The sequence below is a fragment of the Diabrotica undecimpunctata genome, chromosome 1 (genome assembly GCF_040954645.1).
Source record: "Diabrotica undecimpunctata isolate CICGRU chromosome 1, icDiaUnde3, whole genome shotgun sequence".
In the NCBI taxonomy this organism is placed as follows: Eukaryota; Metazoa; Arthropoda; class Insecta; order Coleoptera; family Chrysomelidae; genus Diabrotica; species Diabrotica undecimpunctata.
Window position 1 is genome coordinate 28,142,522 of NC_092803.1, and position 26,056 is coordinate 28,168,577.

General features: G+C 32.0%; 1 protein-coding gene across 2 annotated transcripts in view; it reads left to right on the forward strand.

Moving 5' to 3' along the window:
* LOC140447347 (uncharacterized) overlaps nucleotides 1–26,056 on the forward strand; it is a 502,598-nt gene that overhangs the window by 117,441 nt on the left and 359,101 nt on the right. For both annotated transcript variants that reach the window (XM_072539955.1, XM_072539963.1), the window contains exon 2: nucleotides 18,137–18,337. In XM_072539955.1, coding sequence (XP_072396056.1) covers nucleotides 18,137–18,337 — 201 coding nt within the window. The remainder of the gene's footprint in view (nucleotides 1–18,136; nucleotides 18,338–26,056) is intronic.

Below are 26,056 nucleotides of genomic sequence, written 5' to 3' on the forward strand. Positions count from 1 at the left end.
AACAGCGTTAGACGACATCGAAAATGGAGTTTAAAATGGAAAATAGCTTTAAACTCCAAAAAGACGCAGGCTGTACTTTTCAAAAAGAGGCACCAGCAACCAGAAAAACAAGTGAATGTGCAAAACAACCCCATCGAATGGAAAAGCGAAGCGAAATACCTCGGAGTAATTATGGACAAAGGCTTAACGTTCAGTAAACACGTAGACGCCACAGTACAAAAAGCAAACATGGCCAAAGCGTCAATAAGAGGCCCAGCAGGAAGGAAAAGTAAACTAAGAATGAAAACGAAGTTAAGACTAATAAATAGTATAATTCTTTCTGTACTAACATATGCATCTCGCGCATGGGGACACATATGCAATACATACAAAAAGAAAATACAAGCGGCACACAACAGCAGCCTAAGAGAAGCAACCAACATACCAAGATACGTCGCAGAATGATTCCTCTTCAGAGAATTGCAGCAAATCAGAGTGACTGAAATCAAAAAACATAAAGCAAGAACAAAGTTCGCAGAGATAGAGGATCATCCAAATCACATAATGCGAGAGATGATGAGGTATGATGCTTTCCAGAGATGGAAGCACAAAAGACTAAAACAACAAATAATCGAATAACACCAAACATATACTAGAGAGAAAATAACAACACACTAGAGAGAAAACAAAACACCAGAGAGAAAACATACAAAAATAACATAACAGCATACTAAGAATACAGTTCGTAGCTCAAAAAAACTAGTGGACAACCGCAACGAATAGCTTGGACCCAGTTGCTTTAAGTGAACAAAGTTTATATTGTCATATGTTTTCAATATTATAAGATAAATATTGTACTAATTAAGATTTTGCTGTTTCAGTCAACCTACAAAAAAAAACACATAAAAAACGACCACGGCCACCAAAAAAACCGAAAACCGGCGCAAGCCAACAAAAAAATTAGTAAAAACCCCAAAACCCCTGCACGTACTGAGCCTAGCTCATGGCGGAGACTTATGGCCCAAGTAAGCGATTTTTAGTTCACGGATAAGCCACAATAAGATAATAGGATCATATCGACAATGCGCTGTCCTGAGTTTGATTCGGTTAGGAAACCATGTTGGAGTTCTATTATCCAGGACTCCCACATAAAGAGCATTTGGCTGTAGTTATATATAGCTATAGTTGTGCCCCTATCGCACATCAGAGTGCTATAGGGGGTAAAGGGATGGTCTGGAGCATTGGAGCGCGATGGAGTGACTCCTGTTTTTACTCGAGTTAATACACCTCGCTCCAATGAATTGTTACACCCGAACGTAATTCTTAGGGGTGAACATATCTCACAGGCTGGGTTTAATTAAATTGCTTGCTGATTTTCGTTAGGTATACCTACTTATTTTCTCATTCTTTCGATGTGTTTTAAATACCGTATTCTCTGCGCTTTCATTACAGTCGTTATTTTTGGCTTGTATTTCGTGGACCTTGTTATTTCGTTTACTATTTCTTGCTGTGTAGGTATTTATATTAGTATGTGATAATCTACATGTATAAAATATTATATAAAATTTCATGGTTTATTTCCATTACTACTTTGTTTTTATTTACTTGTTCTTTAAGTTCTCACATCCCTTCGCTTTTTTTTCATATATATGGATTTCCTTGTAAAAAGCTCTTTCTACAAGGTCGTAGAATGTTCTCTTCAATTATTGGTAAAAATCTTACTTTTCTCCGTGTTCACTAGAATTTTACTCTTTTGCGCTAAAATATATTTTTTTTAATTTTCCACTCCCAAATTGAAATTTAGTTCATCTTCAAAGTGTATCACTTTTCACGTGTGTAACTCAGTAATTTCTAATATACATACATTCGCTGTTAATCAAGAATCTATCAGTAGAAGCGAAACAAACAAAAACTTAATTATGTTCGAGAATATTTTCTATCTAAATTCCGCTTATTAGTTATTATGTGTCATATCCTGTTTAGACACGGGAGAACTTGGTAAATTTCATTTAGAATTTCCCGCATGTAACCTTGTAAATAAGGGTATATCTTTCGGATAGGATCGATTGCCAATATGTAACACTTCCTCGAGAAGATAGTAAAAAATGAGAATGTTTAGTATCATATACAATGTCTTTAAATATTTCAACGAAACACATACAATTATGTATCGATATTTTTAAGAATTCAAAATTTATTTTGATTGTAAATTAATATTAAAAACAAAACATGGAAACTAATTCCTAAATTAAAAATATTATTTTTTCAAGAGGCGTCTAATATTGAGCTAAATATACAACCTACCCTGAGGAATATTGTATAGTTAACCATGAACCAACAGAGAGAACTGTTAATAAGCAAATTGATGAAGATGTAGTTATACCAATACAGTTTGTCATTAGAATAGAGAATAGAAGTATGCTTTATTGTCACTGAAAATTGTAAAAGTTTATGGACAAAGCTTAAAAAAGTAAAAAAAAAATAATAACAACAATAACAACAATAACAATTAAAATATACTAAAATTAGATAAATAGTCAATATCACAGAATAAAAAATAATAAAATCTTCTTCTTCTTCATGTGCCTTGTCCGTTCCGAACGTTGGCAATCAACATGGCTATTCTGACTTTGTTTACGGCAGATCTGAATAGTTCAGCAGATGACAATCCGAACCATTGCCGCAAGTTTTGCAGCCACGAGTGTCTTCTCCTCCCTGGACCCCTTCTGCTGTCTATTTTCCCTTGAACGATCAGTTGTAGTACTCTATATTTATTATGTCTTATAACGTGACCCAAGTATTCCAACTTTCTTTTCTTTATACTTATTCCTACCTCTCTCTCTTTACCTATCCGGCGTAGTACCTCTTCGTTGGTCACGTGCTCAGTCCAGGATATACGTAATATACGTCGGTAAGCCCGATAAGATATAATAAAATAAAATATACAATCCATTGCAAAATTTCATAAAAGTATATGTGTGTGCGCTCGGTCCAGACGCAAATGTTTTTTAGCCAGTGTATTTATCGTATCCCAAGAATCCACTTTTCCTTTGATTTACCCTTCATAATAGACTGCAACGAGTCTGTTTCCAAGTATGTGCCCTAAATATGCTGTATTTCTTTTTTTAATAGTAATTAAAAGTTTTCTGTCTCTTCGCATTGTGTGCAACAGCATTTCGTTCGTAATATGATCTGTCCATTACATTTTTGAAAATCTCCTATAAAGCCAGATATCTTATGTAGCTTTTAACTTTCTCATTAAGTTAACATTAATAGTCCAAACTTGGGCGCCATAGAGGAAAATAAAGTAGATATAACATTTGGGTCTATCGGTTTCAGTAGAGATTTCTTACTAGGTTATTATCATTTTTGTCGAGCCGCTTTTTATTTAGATAGTTTATGAGAATGTTCTTAACTTTTTCGAAAGCTTTATCATACTCTATAAAAGCAAAGTACAGATCTTTTGGTTGATCTCGACGTTTTTGAGCTAGAGCTCTGCCAGATTTCAAGTGTTTATAGGATATTGGACTTTGGATTTTGGACATTTTTGAATATTAAACATATTAAACATATTTGTAATACACTGTTACAGTTATTAACTAATGGTATCTTGCCGCACTTTTAATATCCTAATATACGAAATGTTAAGTGATAGATCAAATTAATCTTAATGGAGAAACTAGCAAGTTTGCAAAACAGCCTACCGCAACGGTCAGTTCTACCTCCCCTCCCATGCACGGTTTTAACCTCAAATATTCCGGATATCATCTTAAAAAAATTGCCTATGCTGGCGACATAGCCATGGGAGTCTAAGCTACGGTTTGCTAGAACAGCCCGCAGCGCACGGCATACAAGCACAGCTGAATCTGTTGTAGTCGACTCACGGCAGTTTTGGATGAGTTGGTTTGTTAGATAAGTTAGCATTCATATATGTCGCGCTCAAAACAATTTTAAAAATTAGTTTCACGTATGTTCTCTTAAAGATTGTACGTTCAGAAAAATGAATTCTTCCAAACTTAACGCAATAATTTTATTACTTCAAGAAGGGGAGGAAGAAGAAGAGTTGATAATGTCAAATCTAAATAAAAGAAATAAAAATGTAAACGAATTTTTTTCATGTCTTATTACAAAAGGTGCTTTTATATTAACAGTCAAAAAAGATTGTTTCAAAACGAATATTTTAGACTTTTCAGGAATTTATTTCTAACTCTCTTACAATTTGTACTAGATCCACTAGTCTTTCATTATCCTCGGGAGAAAATTTAGTTTGTGTCCAAATCAAATCGCAATTGATTCTAGCGCACACCGTCGATGTCCATTGCTATCGCTCTGCACTGCGCATAACTAAGCAGAACCTAACAAACCGTTGTCATAGAGAACCATTCCTTTGATTTTGTAGATACCGTAGATAACACCAAATCCTCTATAAAAGCAGAGATAAATACTGTTAATAAATACTTTGGAAAAGAATGATATAGAAATATAAAATACTAATAAAAACAAATAACTTGTTGGTGTAGTTGTAGCGTGGTTGTAGTTGAACATAGATAAATATATATCTAAAGTCTTAAAAAAGATGATATGGACCGATTTAAAACTTATTTATTATTTCTTCATATCTACTCTTTCGATCTCCATATTTAGTAGATAATATGCTAAAGAAAGGTTAATCGAAAAGAAAAAATCTTTGCCACAATCAGACCACTTGTTTTGCTGAACAAAAAGATTTTAGCTAAAGTTTCTATTAAGAGTGGCATCAGACAGGGATGTGTGTCTTGTCACCGACGTAGTGTAATGCCTACTCTGAATCAGCATTTAAAATAGCATCAAGCAATCATAGCGAAATGTTTAAAATCGGTGGCGAAAGTATAATGATATAAATAACGGTACTAAAATTAGATAACAACCACATTTGATGGCAGGATTGAGAGCGATGAGTCAATTTTGACCAGAATAGAACTGGTACGCAAAAGCTTTAATAAATTGCGTTCTGTATTATGCAATAGAAGTCTACGAACTTATATGCGTAAAACACCCATCTAAGAGTACCAAAGTACTACGTGTGGTCGAAGTTGCTTTCTAGATGTATGTCCAGATGTGCTGGACAATAAAAGTCAAAAATCTAAATAGATTAGAAGCGTTAAAACATGTGTTACCATTTCGTGTTTTAAATCCTGTGGAGAGCATCATAAACAATTAATCAGCATCACTTAAATAAAAATATGAGAAAATATTTAAAAAGGAAAGGGAATACAACACTTCTATTTATGTAAATGATTATGCCCAAGTAACTTGTCAAGTTTATTCAAAATATGTAAGCGAACAACAAGACAATCATAATACACATTAGGTTCAAATTGTATTTTATAAAACAATTTTGTTTTGATGATTGACAGGTTAAAAAAAGTTTTTGTAATTTTTAGATTGTTTGTAATTCTTCATTCACATTATTAAAACAGATACTACTAACTAACTCCAAATAACATTAAATGAGATTAATCCTTTCGGAATGACACGTCCCTGATCTTATTTTGTACCTTCGACAATTAATGAGACTAATTAAACCCACCGGATGGTGAGTAATTAATGATTTTAACGATTCAATTACATAGCGTATTTAAATTGTTTGTCACCAGCGACATACTGATTACTCAATCAACTTGAACCTGTCTATTAAACTGTGTCAGCTCGTTTTTCCAAAAAGAAGCAACTTGGGATTATATATCTGGCGCTTAATCATTAGCTAATTGTAAATGGTGAGCAAGCACAAATATATCTAATATGATTTTGGTAGTTTTTGATTTATAGAAAACTCTTTCGATCATTTAGTTTTGCAGATCTAATGTAGTGGCATCTTTTATTCTTTTTCTTCAGCCCATGTTCGTCTCCTCCTGAAAATAGGACTCTTGTATTAGTCTCTATTGCTGTGTAATCGTAACAATTTTCATCCATTGCTTATCAAAGTTTAATATCATCCATCCACCTCTTCTACGCTCTGACACTCCTCCACTGTTCTCATTTGTCTTCAGTTACTTATTTTTTTGCGAATAATGTCGAACAACATGCCCGACATGCCACTTGAGCCTCGGTATAAATTTCACGATATTTCCAGCGCATCTACAATAATGTTACAGCCCATTTTTAACATTTCGGACGTTATACGATCCTCGCTATAAAAAAATAACTTGTCATTTTTTATTTGTTGTAAGGCATGACTGATTTCCGAAAGAGATATTTTTAGGTAAGTTTCCGAGTCAACGTTTACAATACTTCTATGATATGTTCGAGAGTTGCGTATAATGGATGTGTATAGCTTTGTATAGAATGTTTGTTTTTTATTAATTGTTTGAGTTTTTTCTGTCGCCGGATCTCATTTGTTGGTCTTTGGTGGTAGTTATTTTTGATTTCGCTTTAATTTCAGTATTCTCATGTTTCTATTGTTTTCGATTGTCTGTAATATTTGTTGTGTTTTCTAAGCCCGTAAGTCTGACTATGCTATTTTTCACCTTATTGTTGATAGCCTTACAGTCTGGCAGTTCTTTGGATGTTCTTCTTTTTCATATCATTAACTTCAATGTTTCTTTTTTAGTTTCGGTTTCCTTAGATGTAATTCATATATTTTATGTTAAATGCTGATAGAGGTTCTAATTTTTTTTTAGTTCACCTTAATACTCCCCCTGATTCATTTCGAGGGCTTTTACGATTGGCTATTTATCTTCTGTTAACAATTTTCTTCTATCTAGTTTTGTATTTATTTCTATTCACTCTGTCATTAGTTAATTGGACTGCAAAAGTCTCAAATGAAGAAGTGTTGAGACGAATTGGACAGGCAGAAAGCTTATACATACCACATACTTCAAAATAATAAATACTATCTTCTACACGTCATCATGCAAGAAATAGTAGAGAAAAAAGGCTTGGAAAGAAAAAAAGAAATCTTGGATAAGGAATATCAGAGATTGGACCAACTTCAGTGTTGAACAGATATTTCACGTTGCAAAAGATAGGAAAGCGTTTAAAAAAGTAATCGCTAACCTTCCTTAGAAGACCACACAATAAGAAAAAGCAGAATAAGTTAGTGATCACTACCAGTGTTGACAGAATTTATTACAATACCATATTTGGTTAGAGTTTTAAAGCTAGAGAATTTCATTTTTTATTTTGTTGTCTGGGCTCTGCCACGTTCATTTCCCTGCTTTTTTTCTCATATAAGGTATTTGAGTAAAAAAGTTATCTTTGCGGAAAAAAACTGCGAGTATATCTTCTCTGTGATTTATACTTGCCAGTCCAAAATTTCCAATATATTTTTTGTCGGTGGTATTTTCAGTCATTCCAATTTTTGCGTTGAAATCTCACGTAATTATTACGTAATTATTATCTAGGTTTCTAATTAGTGCAGGTCTTCATAAAGCTGTTTTACCTTTTTATCGTCCGCAGAATAAGTTGATTTATAGCAGTGGCTAAGTTAAATGCTGTATCTACGATTTAGTTTTAGTACCAGATAGATAACCTTATTGTGAAATGGCATGGAATTTAAAGAACAGATTTTCAAAAGGGATGTTCACTAATTTTTAAATATAGTTAAATTCAATTAAATTCAATAGATTATAAAATATATAGTTAACATTAAATTATTTAAAAATATATATTTTTTAAGATAAATCAATTCTTAATATTAATTTTGATGGAGGCTAGAAAAACGGCTTCTCGCAGCGAGGCCACGGTGTGCGACGTCAGCAGTCGTATCGACAACTTGTTGTGTATACGTATTTACGAAGTGAACCAGTTCTTTAAGTAATTATATAGTGATAATGAAGCCAAATAAGTGGTATTTGTTACAAATAGAGAAAAAAACTAGAAAAGGCAGTTATTATGCAAGTTAGAAAAAAAAATGCAAATATCTGTACCTCGGAAGGAATCAACACTATGTTCATTTTTAAAACTTTACAGGAGAGCAGTTTTAAAGTTTTTTTCACCAAAAAGTATTATTGCTGCAGCTATTTATTGGGATATCAAAACAATATTTTAATAGAACATTCTGTTTATTGTTATTTACATAATACATTTGTTATAATTAAAAACAAATTTGTTCCTGTGTTTTTTAACCCTTTTAACGGACATGGTGTTGTATCCATCTAATAAAGTTATTGTACTGTAAGAATTGGTATGGGGTATTCAATAACAACTAAAAACCTATTTGACTTTTACTGACAAAATTTATTTAACCATGCAATTTACCTTTACAAATACAAATAATACATCTATGTATTTAACCAAAATGGCATTTTATGTACAAACCACTCAATCATCCTCAAGTAAGTCTCCTTTTGGATAGTCACTATTAGTATTACTAGTAGGTATGCTTTAAGTTTTGATAAAAATCCTGGCAAAATGTAGGAACATGACAGTAATGTCAATAGATCGTTATACTTTTGTTGTGATATAAGTATTGGACTTTGTGATACCAGTTGCAAATCTTTTGGCAATGTAAGGTGTCGCTTTCGAAACCTAACAAGATCAATCTCTTGGTTTTCGTAATGAAAATTACTTTTTAAAAACAGAGTTCCAATGCTGTTTTGTTTAACTTGCAGTTAAACACAGTTTGACAGAAGAACTTGTTGTTTGTTAATGTCTCTTTTCTATTGATCAAAGGCGGATTTTAAGATGTTTTGACATCATACAAAGACCTTAAATTTTTAAAGTCTTCTAGTTCCATATTATGTACGGTATATTTCATTGAGGTTTGTCTGACTAACTGCTGTCAGTCCCAGGGCGTGTAAATAGAAATGTTAAGTTTTTTCTCTTTCGCTCTATCAGCGCATGGACAGTGTCCGCCTCCATGTGAGTATGAGTATTTTTAAACAAGTATTAATGCTAACATTTTTATTCTGGCCGTAACATTTGTAAGACCATAGTATGATTTCTTTTATGTTACTGTCAGGAATGACGGTATCTGCCAATTTTAGTAATGCAGATCTTATTTCATTTCCACTACGAATAGTTTATCAGAACTTTTGTCTATATTAGACTGATCTTCGTTATCAAAACTCAAGGCATCTCTAATAATATGCTCTTCATTTAAAACATCATTGCTTGGTGTATTATTTGATTCCGAAATTAAACAAGGCGTATAATATTGGTTGTAAAAGATTTAATAATATTGCTAGTCTAAGGTTGGTATCAAATCACTACATTCCCCTGGTGAGGTTATGTTTTTTAATAATGTAAAAATAATGAGCAAAAAGGTAGCTTACCTGTAAATCCAGTAGAAGAATTCGCAGAACTTTTTAGTAGGTACTTCAAGAATCTTTCTCCTACGAGAATTATGGTTCATTGTTCTTATTATTAGTAACAAATCACTGTAAACACACCATAAATGGCAAAAGTATTATTATTAGATCACTAACAGTCTACCTCTCATCATAGAGATATGCGCGAAGGTAATTCACATGCGTAGAGGGACAAAACATTAAGTCCACATGGTGTTTTATCCCTCTAAGTAAAAATGGACTTGGTGTTCTTTTAAAGGTCACTTTCTTTATCAGCAAATGGTTTAGGACCTAGTACTCTATTCCTTTAAATAAAGTTATAAAAGTTAATTATTAGTCTGTAAAAGTGTCAAAATTAAAAAAATGGACATTGTGTTGTATCCCTCCGAGGTACAGATATAAAAACCTGTGGTTTGACAATTTTAAGTAAATATGGTGTTAAATTGTTTGAAACTGTAATAAAAATCTTCTCAGAATTGTTTTTAGATGTATTTAGACACCCAGGAACAAAACACCACTTATTTGGCTTCATTATCAGTGATTAAATACTTCAAGAACTGGCCACACTTCGTAAATACGTATACAAAACAAGTTGTCGATACGACTGCTGACGTAACACACCGTAGCCTCGCTGCGAGGAGCCGTTTTTCTAGCCTATATCAGAATTGAAATTAAGAATTGATTTATCTTAAGAAATATATATTTTTAAACAATTTTATGTTTGCTATGTTTTTATATATGTTATAACCTATTGAATTTAACAATATTTAAAAATTAGTGAACATCCCTATTCTTTTAAGTACCATAAAGCCTACATGTTCAATACCTTCTTTATTTCCTGAATTGTATTGGGACAAAGTCTGACCCTATTTTAGTAGAGTGAATCTTCTCATTTGAGCCTTTTCTTGGATTGCCTAAAATACTAAATTTTATAGCCTTAAGTTCTTCTGTCCTATTATGAAAAAAAGCTTGTCTTTTATGGCCTTTTTAATGGCATGTAAAATATTATTTGAAAACTGTCGTCACTTAGTATGACTTTAGATTTTTGTACAATTATTTCAGGCCTATTCAGAATAGCAACCGCCTAATTAGGAAAAAACATACTATTGCACATGATTTTCTTTTTACTTAAACTAAAACAATGTTTAATAATAAATGAAGTATAATAAGAATTCAAATAAACAAATATCAAATAATCTTTATAAAATAGTAATCCAATAAGAATATTCTGTTTAATAAGGTTATTTCTATATCATAACCATTGACCTTGAAAGCATCTTCTTGTATTTTTTCTCCTTCTTAGTTCAGGCAACACATATTAATCTCTGGCACGTGGTCCATGAGACCTTTGTTCTATACCTTGCTGTTTCCATTAAACTCCAATAAGTGTCGTGGTCTTAAAAAAGGCCAACAGTTTCCTCATTGGTAGTTTTAGGATCTGTTCTAGTTTATTCTTCAATTTAACAGTGAATTCCTGCCTCATATCACTTAAGACATTGCGATTACATAGGATGTGTATGTCAGTCTCTTTTTCCGTTTCGCATTTTATGCACCATGCCTTAGTCAACTTACCGTGTTTTCTTTAACGATAATGTCCAATCACCATGTCGGTGACCGTTTTAATTTCTCGTTTATTGAGGTTATGACTCCTTATCAACCATTTCCAAACCTCGTTTCTTGCAGCACCTCTATTGATACCACACAATGATTCCGGCCTTCAAAGGTTCTCGAGCCTTGCATTTTGTTTTGTTCATTCTCATGCATCCCTTCATAACTCGATGTTCATATTACTTTAATTTGAAACAAAGTAGTATATTAACCAGGGCTGTAAGATTGGTAATAATTACAAGTCTGTTCAAAAACTCCTGATCCAGTACATAAGGAGACTTTTAAATCTATTAGTAAACTTTAAAAATTCAAATTAATATTTGAGACTATTTGTTCTCTAGATGGTACAATTGTATTAATCTTCTCATAGAAGATGGTGTGATCATAGCAAAGTTAATTTGAAGCCTCCATTTCTTAATTATAGCGCCAGTAGTATTTGTGTCAATACGAAGCTCAACTCATATTTGGACTTCCAAGTATTGTTTGCTTTATTCTCAGGATGGTTATAATGGTAACTGCCGAAATAATTCGGGCGGGGGATGCCAATGAATGATAGCTTCTAAAGATGTTGCTCCTGTACTATTCAAAACTGTCATATTTAGAAGCGCTTGTGTTTATAGGGTTGTGAAAGAGGTCGCACAATATTGCAAAACTGTCTTTTTTCACCAAAGTATTAAACCATCTTGTAACTTTCAGTCACTGGTGTATAAAACCAACAGATTACCTTTGGTTTCTATATCGGTAAATTACCCTTAAATAGCACGTAGGCATATAACTTCAAGGGTAAAACACCTCAGATCTTATCTGGAACTCGTCTGTAGTTGCAGAAGAGTTGCGTGGCCCTGTAGTTATGTTATTGATGTAAGTGCCATAAATAAACTTTGAATCCATGGTTTCCACTACATACTCGACCTCATTAACTCTTTCTAGCTCCTCCCCAAGTAATTACAGCTTACTTACTTATTTCAGTAAGTTTATTCTTATTAGTAAAGGCTATTAGTTTAGACACCAGTTCTCTACAAAGGAATGGCATATGGCATCTGATCCACAATTACCCTTGGAAACTTTCACCTAGTAGCTATTACAATATAGCATGTGAAACACTAGACCCAGATACCCTGACTGCTAATGCTAATGAAGTTGATAAGTCAGAAGTCAGGTCGTTTACGACTTTATTCCATAATAATCATACGTATCTCTGGAAATTATTCTGTTCTGAATCATATAAATAATCTACTTACATTTTGTGTTATTGATTTTCTTTCTCATCACTGCCCTAAGTACTGACTTGATAGAGGAATTATCAAATGCACCTTCGATGTCTAAAAATGCAGCAAGGGCGACTTCTTTCTGATGTAAACTCTTTTAAAATTCTGGCACTAGATTGCGCAGGTCGTTTTGGCCTGATTTCTCTACTTGACAAGCCCATTACCGCTGGTGCGGTGAGTTTATATTGAGATTGTTGTTTTTGGTGTATTTATTTCCAATCTTTTCCATGGTTTTCGACATAAATGAGGTTAGACTTATTGAACTGTACGATTTTGCTAAGGTGTAATCTGCTTCTGTTGGTTAAAAAATAAACGCCACCCTCGCTCTTCTCCAATTGTTGTGAATTTAACCAGAGCTGTCTTTTTTCACCAAAGTATTAAACCATTTGTAAATCCCGGTGGTATTACTGGCATATATAACCAACAGATTATGCAACAGATTATATCCATACATACCATAATAACCAACAGATTATAATAGCAATATGCTAACTATGGAGGCAACAATTATTTACAGTTCCTCTTGAAGTAGCCTGGGAAATATCTCGTCTGATCTCATTGTTTTGTATGGTTTAAAATTTTCAATAGCCATCCAACCTTGTGAGAACCAAAGATCTTTTCAGAGGTCAGCCAGTCAATTCTGGTTGGGCTAAAGTTTGCATGTTGATTATTTTTAGAAGTCAATTGCATCGAACAAGGAAGTGAATACTTAAAAGTTACTCTACAGCCTCCTTCTCAGTGTCCGTATTCTTCCCATTGGGCAATTTAACTGATTTGGGTTTATTAGTGTTATTTTATTTAAGAATTTTATTAATCCTGGCACTGTCAGGCAAACTTTCAATTTTTTCACATTACTTCTTTTTAGGATATTTCCTGAGAGCATGAAGTTAAGAAATAAATAAATTTTGTAAGGTATTAGTGTTTAGTACTTCTTTTCTTTTCATTAGTTTTAAAATAGATACGAGGGAAATAACAGGGTAACATTCCTTAGTGCTTAATGTCTATAAGAACAAATTACTAAAAGAGATATAAAGTATAAAGTTTAAAAAATTTAAATCAACAAGTCCTCGTAGACACTTTATCTCAGGATCAGCAACCTCATGTAGAGTCGACGTTGCCATTTTATCAACTCTACTGGTAACTTTAACATCTTAACATATAAGATCGAATAATGTAATCTAAATTTAAACTAATAACAATGTTTGTACGGGTTTTTACCCAAATGTTTAGTGGCTCAAAACATGTACACCTAGAAACACTGATGATGTATTCCGAAAACGTTTTGTGATATAGCCCGATTGGGTATTTTAATTATATACCTTTTATAAAGCATTTTAAATAAAAAAAAATTATATTGTTTGTGTTATGTTTGGTTAAAGCTGCTGCTTTAGCTAATTTGTCGACTTCTTCATTTTCTAATATTCCAGAGTGTTTCTCTTACCCAACAAATAAGAATTGAATTGCCCGAGGAGGTAATAGCATAATGTAAAGTCTTAGTTTTTCAATTTCAATGTGTTTTATGTTTTTATTTGGTTTGAATCTCAATGTGGATTGTACAGAAGTGAGTGGGTTAACAATTCCTATGGAATCGCTTAAAATTATATACTTGTCCATACCAATAAATGTTATATATTTTAACGCCAGTAATAAAGCTTAAATATTGCATAACCTGTTTTATTTTAAATTTTGAGGCCGTCAGTAGAAATATATTAACATATAAGCCATTTGTCTCTAATTATTTTGTTGATAATATTGCCTGGTAGGTTTTGACCCATGTAATATGTTTGTATAACCTTGAAACAGAAAGTCACAGGAAGTTAACGGTAAATTGGTGGTATTTTATTTTTGTGTAATTGGTCTTTATATCTTATCAAAGTTCTATAGCTTAGAATGTGTATGCGAGTTTTTTTATTGCATCAATATTTGTGGATTTAACCTAATATATTCAAACGAATATTTTTTAAGTAGCTGAAGTATTTTGAGATAGCTCTAGCTACAAACTTATATCTACAAAACTTTCTGCCTAATGTAAGTGGTAGTTTCTTAGCTTTAATTTCAATAATAGCAATATTAGTAAATTTTGAGTAAGCAAGACACAACCTCAAACATGTATTCCCTTGGTTTCAATTTTATTAAGATGTTCTGTTGACGTGGACCCATATAAATGGCAACTATAGTCAAAAATTGGTTGAATTATTGAGCCATAGAATAGAATGCAATATTCGGGCCAGCTCCCCAACTGGTTTTACAAAAAGCTTTATGAATATTGAATGCCCTGAAGACTATCCTGCTGTGTATTTGGCTAATTCTTTTGGTTATTTTAATATGTTTCAAATAAACAATTTACCTAATAGTCGTAATGTCTTTCTAGATTTAGTATTTACTAATTTAAATAATGTTGATGTAGTTATTCCACTTGATTCACTATTTGATAAAAGTATCCACCATTCACCTATAATTGCAGAATTAACTGGTTTTGAAAAGCATGATCAACTGAACTACGAGGAATTTTATTATGATTTTAAAAATGCAAATTATATTGGACTAAATGATTACTTTGCAAATTTAAATTGGGACTTACTTTTATCAGATGATGTGAATTACAGCTTAGCAGTATTTTACGATTTTATGTTTAAAGGTTTTGACTTCTTTGTTCCGATCAAAAAATTTAAAACAAGTTCGTTTCCGATTTGGTTTAATGGTAAATTAAGGAAGTTGATATATTTAAAAAAGAAAATACATAAGCGGTATAAATTGTTTGGCAGAAGGGATGATTATTTAAGATTTTCTCAGTTAAGAAATGAATGTAAGCAAGTCTCCTCTCAATGTTATAGTAACTATTTGAATAATATTGAGAATGGGATTATATGTAATCCTCGACATTTTTGGAAGTATATCAATAATAAACGTAAAAGTTATAATCTGCCATCTAATATGTTCTACGGTGATAGTACAAGTGATAATGCTCAAGACGTAGTTAATCTATTTAGTAAGATTTTCTCAACTACATATTCTAATTCTAAAATTAATCAGACCCCAATTTTTAACTATCAGCAGAGTGTAAATGTGAATAATTATAGTATTGAGGTCTCTGACATAATTGATAGTGTTTTAAAGATGCCTTGGAAATTATCGCTTAGACCTGATTGTTTGCCAGCTTATGTTCTCAAGCATTGCATTTTCACTCTTGTAAAACCTATCTGCTTCTTATTTAATTCCTCATTGAGTACCGGCATCTTTCCTGATCTTTGGAAGACTAGTTATCTAACACCAATTTTCAAATCTGGTAATAAAAATTGAGCGGTTTGTAACCAATCTGTATTACCCAAACTTTTTGAGTGTCTTGTAAATAACTTTTTGACATGGAATTGTAAAGATTTAATTGATGTTGGACAACATGGCTTTTCTAAAGGTAAGTCTACATGCACGAACTTAATATTGTATACGAATTTTGTAGTTAATTCAGACTTCTCAAAAGCCTTCGATAGAGTTAACCATGATCTGCTTATTGCTAAATTAAATGGCTATGGATTTGGAGGTAAAATAATTGAGTGGATAGGTAGTTATATATCTGGTAGATGTCAGTATGTTAAATATGGAAATTGTTTATCTCAACAAATATCTGTAACCTCAGGAGTTTCTCAGGGGTCTCATATTGGACCTCTCTTATTTAATATATTTGTTAATGATATATCCTCAGTGATTAAAAATAGTAAATTTCTAATGTTTGCTGATGACCTTAAAATATTTCGAATAGTTAATGACCTAGTTGATGCCTCTTTGTTACAGAATGACATTAAAATCTTAGTTAGTTGGTGTGAGGTAAACATGCTATACTTAAATATACAAAAATGTTTTAAAATTACTTTTGGAAGAACAAGAGAGTTTGTAAATTATGATTATTGTATAAATAATGTACCTTTAGAGGCACGTCATAATATTAAAGATTTAGGTATAAATTTCGATTCTAAACTAACTTTTAAATATCACATTAACGAATCTTCAGCTAAAGCTTTAAAAATGTTGGGATTTATTCTTAGAAACTGTAATTAGTTTTCAGTACAAACTTTAAAAATGTTATACTGTAGTTTAGTTCGATCAGTTTTGGAGTATGGTTCTCTCATTTGGTCTCCTTCATATAACAGTGACATCTACAGTATCGAGAGAGTTCAAAATAAATTCTTGAGGGTACGTGCTTACAAAATTGGTTTTATTAGACATCAATACAACATATGATGATATACTGTCAATACTAAATATCCAATCACTACATGATAGAAGATGTCAAGCGGATTTATGTTTCCTTTTTAAAATTATAAATGGATATGTTCAAGATCCAGAGTTACTAAGTTTAATAAATTTTAATGTTAATACTAGAAGAACTCGTAACACTGAGATTTTCAACATTCCATTCCACACTACGAATTATGGCCAAAATGAACCCATTACAAGAATTTTACGAACTGCCAATGAGCACAGCAATAGTTTAGAGTTATTTGGAATATCTACAGCAACATTTAAGAAATCATTTGAGAGATTTTGAGCATTGTTTAATAACTTAAGGTACTACTTTAATTGAATTTTGTTTGATTTTAATTTTGCTTTGTTTTTTATTAACGCAACCTATATATAAGCTTTGTAAAGGTTGACGTCATATTTCTGTAAAAATGGTATATCCGTTAATTAAATAAATAAATAAATAAATAAAAAATATTTATAGAGTTTTCCAATTTTTTTTAATATAATGAATTTGATCCTTTCATAATAGTTTACGATCCAAATATGTGCCAAGATATTTTATACAATTTTTGATAGCAAATTCTATTATACCTAATTTGAATATTTTTAAATTAAATTATGATTTGAATTACAATTTATGTATATGCAAATCATTTAATACAATTAATCAATTAAACAAAAATTAAAACGAATTTTAACTGTATTCCCCTATAACAGATTGAAAACTTAAATCTACTTAATATAGCACTGTCAACACCCGCTGTAAAAACCCAAACTCCAGATTTGTTAGTTCTTTACAAACAGAAGGAACAAAGTCTCACTCAAGCTTCTCGGGTCCTTAATTAACGCTCCGACATAAGGAGTTCTAAGAAATGGAGCTTTCCGCATGGAAAACTTTCGAGAAAACTCTACAATTCCTGCATGAAATTTTATTGTTGTAATCGTTTAGAACTCTATTATTTGTTTTCAAGTATTTTCTGTTCTTAAGGGAATAAGAGAAAACAAAAAGTTGTGAAGCTGAAATGTTTTTGTTGGTTTAAAAAGAACATAAAAATCTGTATCAGGATAGAACGTTTTATTTATCTCCTTCTCAGGAGGATTATCAATATTTATTAAGAAAAATATTTGACGTACAAAATTTATTTTTTAAATAAGAAAGATTGATGTGTTTGGATATGAAATCCCAATAATCTTAATTATAAATTATTGATGAGATACAATACTCCAGTCGTCAGAGACGCAAAAGCCACTGAACCTCTAAAAACCATACGAACAAGCTGAATTTGGCCGGGCATATTAATTTTGGGACCCCAAAAAAGATGCAGGTGTTGTATCCCGTATTTTTCTGCTGCTTTTCTGTTCTTCAGGTTTTTAAGTATTTTTCGAAATTCCTGTACATTTATAATAAGTTCTTCATCTGTTTTAATTTCTGGTGTTTCCGGTTCTAGCTTTTAGTGGTTTGTTAAACGTCATTTTATATTTTAGAACTACATCGATCAATTGAACTAAAACTGTAGAGAAGTTATATAAAATATTTTAAATTTACAGTTAAAAAAATTAAGGGCCATTTATCGAGATATTAAATATCCTATCTCCTAAGTTGAACCAACAATTACACTTGCACAACATTTTATTGCAAACGGTTCAGTGGTTTTTTAATATAAGCTTGGACAAACATCGTTGCACTAGATTTTTATATATTAAGATATATCATTAGCACGTATAAGAAATGACACCAATCTGTGTAATTCTAAGCGAATTTTTTCATTCCAGAAAACCGACCCCTACGCAAGGACTATCACAAACTGAATAGCGAAGAGAAGGCGACGACGTATCAGGAGGATGAGATCCTTGACCACGAAGCGTCCTGCAAAAACAACAACATTGTGGAAAGTTCATCAGTGTCGGACACGGACTTTACTGACAACGAGGCGGACAACAAGAACGATGACTATACGGACGATTCAGACTACGGTAAGTTTTTACTTTATATACAATAAATAGAATGTTCTTAGATGTTCGGAAATTTTAAACAATGGAAAATACAAATTTGCTTTTGAGCAGTGTACTTTACATCTTATTGTTAGTCCAGCAATAAGCGTTTTGCCAAATGTGTAATATAAAAAATATTTAAGTATTTCATAATATGATCCGAAAACAATTTATAAAAAATATGTGTTATAAATCTTCTTTCAATATTAAAAAAGTAATAATAAATAAACAATATTTATTATATTATATGAACGTAAAACAATTTAAAATATACAGAGTCTACTTTGATATATGTGACAATATTCAATCGATTTTGGGAAAATGCTAAAACAGGCCACGTTTAATTTCAAATCGCTTTACTGTATCTGAGAATAGTTATTTTAACTTTAAAGTGAATATTTGTATAGTAAATTAATTATAAAGGTGTAATGCTTAGACAAAGAGAGGAGTAGCGTAATCGTATGGAATTGATTGAAGCCTAAATTGGCACCAATCGGCACCAAAAAAGTTGCCAGGTCATATTTTATTTCTTCAGTAGATTGAGAATGGATGGAATGAATATGGATATATATATATATATATATATATATATATATATATATATATATATATATATATATATATATATATATATATATATAGAAAAGAAATTTAATCTTTGCAGATAAGTTAAATAGTAAACTCTTAAATATTGGGGAAATCTGCAAGAAAGACTCTAATGAGTATCAATTGTTTCGCCGAACGTTTTAGCCAAAGAGAATTAATTTGGCTTCTTCAGAGCTGAAAGAGAATAAATTATAATTAGCTACCATATATTATCTATTAAAAACATTATTGATCTTACCGTAACTTAGAATTGTAGAGTTAGAATATTAAAAAACTTTGCTAGTAACATAATGGTGTTTTTTGTTACTATGTGCAAAGTTTTTTTTAACGTTTGAAATGTATGGTAGCTTTGAACTTATAACGCAAAGGTTTACCCAAGGTTAATAAAAAAACCCAATGTAACTACATTTAAAAGGAGGTAATTCTTTGAATTGTCGGCAATACCTAAATTTTTTATTGTTAGAAAGTTTAAATGTGAGGTTCTGTTTTAGCCAGAATGCATGCGCTGACAAATTCGAGTAGTTTCATAAGTAAGCAAGATTCATAAGATCTACTTGAATTTGTCAGCGCATGCGTTCTGGCTAAAACAGAACCTCACTTTAAAACTTTCTAACAATCAAAAATTTAGTTATTGCCGACAATTCAAAGAATTACCTCCTTTTAAATGTAGTTACATTGGGTTTTTTTATTAACCTTGGGTAAACCTTTAATATTCTTTCTTTACAATTCTAAGTTACAATAAGATCAATAACGTTTTTAATAGATAATATATAGTAGCTAATTATAATTTATTCTCTTTTAGCCTTGAAGAAGCCAAATTAATTCTCTTTGGCGAAAACGTACGGCGAAACAATTGATACTCATTAGAGTCTTTCTTGCAGATTTCCGCAATATTTAAGAGTTTACTATATATATATATATATATATATATATATATATATATATATACATATATATATATATATATCAATAAATAAATTTTTTTGTTTAATTTATAATAGAACACTGACATAATGATCACTTTTTGAACATGATTTTATCATTACATATTTTTTAGTAGATCGATATGGTGTTACAGTAAATCAGTAAATTGAAGTTGAAATCAGTTGATCTACTAAAAAGTCAGTAGACCTGGTAACCCTGCGTGAAGTAGTAATGGCAACGTACAATCACAAAACATGGCGGTCACATTGATACTGGCTTCACTTTTCGAAGGTTTATTAAATGAACGTTATCTGTCCTCTCTCTTTTCTTGTCTAAAGTGGAATGTATTGAAAACTGCTATTTACTCTTATTTATAAGTAGTCGCAAAGTTATTACTTGAAATCTGGCTATAATTGTTGCATTATTCTTCTTCTTCTGTTTTTTTATGGCTTCGCTATGAGGCGACTCGCCAGCACTATTTGTTGTCGACCGTGATGAAATTTGGTTCTAAACCATAAATAATGAACACAGATTGTAAACAAATGGTAATGAAAGGGTTACACAATAAACAATATGCCACAAAGGAGAAACTGAAATGCAAAAATATTAAATTAAAGTTGAGAATTATAGATTACAAATTAATTTTATTATAAACCACAAACTGTAAGAATGCACTGATTGACCTGTCATTAGGGGCTATTGAGATTGTGTCTATTAAGATTGGGGTTTTGAATTTCACTGAAACAAAAATTGAATCCATGTTAGGAATAACATTAATGGGGCATCCAAAGAAAATAGGTTTTAAATCCTCCACAGCTCTGCATTCACGTGCCGCACTGTCTATTATTTTGATTTTAAATAGATGTTGTTCAGTTAAGCAATGACCTGTTTCCATTCTTCTAGTGATATGTCTTCTGTTTTTAAATGTTAGGGTTGAGAACCATGCTTTGAAGGAAAAAGAGGTTTGCATTCTCTTATACTGGTGGTTTTTCTTCCGCATTATGGCTCCCCAATTAAATTTAAATTTAAATTATTGATTGGACTGTCTATTTTGTTTATCTTTGTACCTTTTTTGTGCTCATTAGTAAAACATTAATACATTTTAAATCACCTTTCTCTTTACGTCAATTTTATAGGCAACCAGTAATACGACATGGTTTGTTGTTGCTATCTAGACACTGGTAAATAATTGCAACAATTTTGGATAATTCTAAGCCTGTTGATTTTGACTAAAAGGGCAATAAAATTAAACAAACCACTTCAACCGTAACAAAATCAATAATGTTAACAAATGACGTAGAAACTAAGACACCTACAACTTCTTACGTTGCTACAGCTAAAATAAGACCTAAACCAAATTTTCCAAAAAAAAAGAACAAGCAATTATCATACATTTTTATCCTAATCTTGTATTACTGGTCTACGTTAATTCACATTCGTCGTTGATGTAGTGCACTCCAGAGCACTCCTTTAGCACTGATAAACCAAAATTAGCTAAGAAGCAACCTAGAATGCAGCCAACAAATAAAGCTATTCTATCTGACAACACAAATACAATTATACAAAATATCTGTAATATAAATCCGAACGACTATACGTTAACCGCTGATCAGATTATTGCATTCCTTGAGAATTCATTTGGCAACGGCAACCCAATAATGAGAGCTCTGCAATTTACTACAGATATACAAGTCCTGTTAGACGATATATATAAGATATCTTCTTTAATAGAAAGATCTGCTAAGGGTATAGCTACTAGAATAACAAAAATAATAGTAGTGTAGTTTAACCACAAATACTAGTAACGCTGAAGTATCACAATCGTCCACTGACGACAATTATCTCTCAGATACACTACAAAAGTCCCAAAAATCTACCTTTTAATTGCTTAATTACCTTCACATTAATTCAATGGAATTGTGATGGATACTATCCGCGATATGAAAAAATCCAATAAATAATCGCAGAAACTGAGGCAGTTTTTTTATGTTTACGAGAGGCAAACTTTAAAGATGCCAAAATTGGACAACTTAAGAATTACGAAGGATATCATTGTCTAAGAAAGTGCTACCTGAGAGCCAGTGGCGGCACCTCAATTTTTTCCTGAGATCTGTTTTCTACACGTCACATGTCATACTCACTACTGGCATTGAAGTAGTCGCAGTCTCCATTTGGTGCCCCAGCAAAATTACGGTATGTAGAATTACGTACCACCCAATTATAAACTTTCAAAAGAAGAACTGTATGATCTGATCCATTAACTCACTACTACTTCTTGTCGGTAACTTCAATGCACATAATATTATGTGGGGTTTTGATAAAACACGTAAAAGGGGCAAAGTCGTTGAAAACGTATTAAATTGTTCCAACACTTGCCTATTAATCACCGGATCAAGTTCATACTTTGTACTATCTGCTGGAACATTTTACGTAATAGATTTGAGCTTTTCTGACCGAAAGTCATTATCTCTACTAAACTGGCACGTTCTTGACACACTTTTTGATAGCAATCACTCTCCAATTCACAAACTATTATATACCCAAATGGCGAACCATTAATTCAGACTAGATTGGCATCTACTCGTATCTTGAAAAAAAAAATTGCACTACTTTTTTTTCTGATGACGTAGTTGAATCTCTGAACCTTCTACTGCATTATCTCTGCAGCTTAACTACATATAGGTAAAACTTCTACTACCTAGACACGAAAAAAAGTACCATGGTGGAATAAGGATGGTGAACATGCAGTTAGTTAATGCAGAAAAGCATTAAACAGATACCGAAGAACTCGAAATAACGAAGATTTTGTGCAATTTAAAAAACTAAAGACCAGAGCAAAATACGTTCTAAATGAAAACAAGAAAATTTATTCCATGAAGAGAATATACTTTGTCACTAAAGTCCAACACCACTTCTGCCCAAGTAAGAACGAAAATACGACAAATGCAGGACCGGAGGACAAGTTTTGGTATTCAAAGTATAATCTACCAAAACAACGTTATGTTATCAATGACACACAATGAATTGCCAATTTACTAGCTAATACGTTTAAACAAAAATCCAAAAGGCAATTCTCATCTAATATATCACTAGGCACATTAACCGAAAAGTTACTGCACTCGATTTGTGTAAAAACACAGCTTCTGACAGATGACATTTCTTTCATATTTTTAAAGAAATTATCGACCCCTTGTATTAAGATTTTACGACGGTATTTGGAACAGTTATAATTTTCCCAAGTGGTGGCGAGAATCATATATCATACCAATTAAAAAAGTTCATACTCAACCCAAAGTCTTTCTAACTCATCTAGACCAATATCGATGACGTGCACCATGTGCAAATTAACGGAGAAAATTCTTATCCAATGTGCTGTCCATGTTTATCTGTAACAAAATTGAAAAAATAAAAAATTTCTTATGAACTACAGAATGTATTTAAATGATTGAATAAACAATTATTAATCGTTTCAGTACATCTGTTTAAATTATAAAAAAACGAAAATATTTTAAACTTACTTTATTTATTACGACAAAACTACTGGCGATGGGTAAATTTGACCATAAACTTTGTATTATGTAAAAATTACGAAGGAAATCCACGAACCAAATCTAACAGCTATTTCACCCACAATATTTAAGAAGTCATTAAAGATTACAAATAAATGGAGCATCTGTTTCACATAATTATGATCGGGCCAGACTGACACGGCACCAGTACTGCCAGGTTAAGCACATTCTTTTTTTTTTGTTCATGAATTAGATTTCGTAAGAAGATTTCGTAGAATAGACTTGGATTGTGTGTTCAATTTTCAGACGTAGTCCGCCCCTGTGTATGCCGCATCGTAATTCACGTGGTCGAATGTCAAAGGTGTTAGGTAGAGTCGTTATTAAATTGTAAAATAAAAACTCACGGTTGAGGTGAAATTAAAGGTTTTAGCACTCAGAAAACTTGATTATAACGGAGCAGTGCCTTTGTTCGTGGCGAAATGGCTGCAGTTTCCTCTTTTGATATTTTTTGTTTTATTTTTATATTATAGTCTCGTGGTATCCAACAAACATGGTGAGAAACACCATTTCAGGTAATAAGAAATTTTTTAATAAAATGACTTCTGAAAAACGCGGTTTATTATTTTTTACATTGTTAATTAAAATCTGTTTAAATACATGGTTGGATAATGAAATTGTTAAGGTAAAATGTTGGAAGAGTATTAAATATAACAAAACGAAAAATATATTTTAGATCATAGTGTGAAAAAACCAAGGAAGACAATGCCGTTGGAATTTATAATTTGCAACCGATAAACATACGATTAGTTGATGGCTACATTAATCCAAATTAAAAATTAAAAATACAAACTAAAACCAAAATAAAGTAAATAAAATAAATTAAAAATACAGTAAAAACTACAACTTACTTATAAAATCTTCTCTTTCGTCCTATACTCTCCCCAAAAACCTATGAAGAGAACAGTAGGAACATATCAAATTGGTTTTGGGTAAAAAAGGTCAAATCATCATTTTTGTTGGGAATGAGCTGTGATTTTACACAAACATTAATATTTTGTATTTTGAGAAAGATTTTCGAAAATGACACTGCGATTTTATACTCTGCTGATAGTTGGATCAATTTAAAACGTAACATGGAAAATGACCTAGTATAAACTACTTACAGTAAACATAGATAAAACACTGTACGTCCCATTTAGAAGTTATAAAAGTTGGTTACCCAATTATAATTCTATATATTAGATATACATTATCTAAAGATTATTAAGTCACTTGAGTCACTAAAATTATTACTATTACAAGAATTAATATTAAACTAAACAGTCTTCTGTGTCGATTATCATTGCTCCGAGATTTTGACATACACTTTGATGTCTTCTTCAAAGCTTCCGAGATCTCAGTCTCCCGAGCGCCCAGACAATACTACACTAATAAATATCCAATGCATTACTGCTACTGGGAACAGAGGAAGGTTTCTTTATACCGTCGATGGTGGTGGTTTGCGTGAAGGTTGGCGTGGGGGTTAGCGTAGGTGCTGGCACGGAAATTGACGCGAGGGTTATCGCGAACGAAAGTGTCGAGCGGAGGAAATTTTCTTTGTGAAAGGTCTCCATGTCGAAGGTAACCGTATGACGTCATTGCCGACAATTTGGCCTTTTTCAATTTCTATGGCGTCTCCAATAATTCTTGGTTTATATAAGCAGATGGTGGCTATGGTTCTGAAGTTTTCAAAATCAATTTTGTGACCTGTATGAAGATGATGTTGACCTAGAGCTGAGATTGAATGGGAATTACGAACAAAAATGGAATCTATGGAATTCTATTTTGGATTCTACGATTGGTCTGGCCTTTATAAAATCAGTGGCAGTCTGCACAAGGAATTTCAAAAACTCCGTGCTGTTCATTTGAAATGTTGGCTTTGATTGATCGGACAAGAGATGAAAACAAAAACTTTACACTAACAATATTGTCTTTATTTCTATTGATTTAAAAATTTTGTCGATTTTGTCAGTGACACTTTCGATGTAAGGAAGCAAAGCTTTAAGTATGGGTTAAGATTAAGTTGGAGATGTCTATAGATGCTTTTATCGATGTGAGTTTCGCGGAACCGTTTTTAAAGAGGGCTTGTTTTAAACTAGAGAGCTCAGCGGATCTACTTAAATCATCACAAAGGTGTATTGACCTGAAAACAAGGGTATTAATGACTGAATTAGTTTGTGAGGGTTTGTGGAGAGTTGGCATGAAAATAACGATTGGTATGAGTGGGTTTTCGATAAACAGAGTGACAAAAACCTTGGAATTGTTTTTTTTTTATGATAACGTCGAGTAACGGTAGGGATCAACCAGTTTCCACCTTCATCGTGAACTGGATACTACGATGTATACCATTCAGATGGTCTTGAAATGGTACTAAAGCATCCCTGCTATGGGGCCGATTACATAAAAACATATCGTAGCCAACATGTGGGTTTGAGCACTGATGTGGATAGTGCTCGGATCTCGAAGTCTTTCATAAATATATTTGCAATTACTGGAGATAAAGGGGAGCCCATTGGGGCATAATTTATTTGTCTGTAGAATTTATTTTGGAAGATGAAATAAGTGTTGGACATATAATGTTTAATGAGAGATAAGTAGTCTTCTTGTTTACTCTATTTAGTTT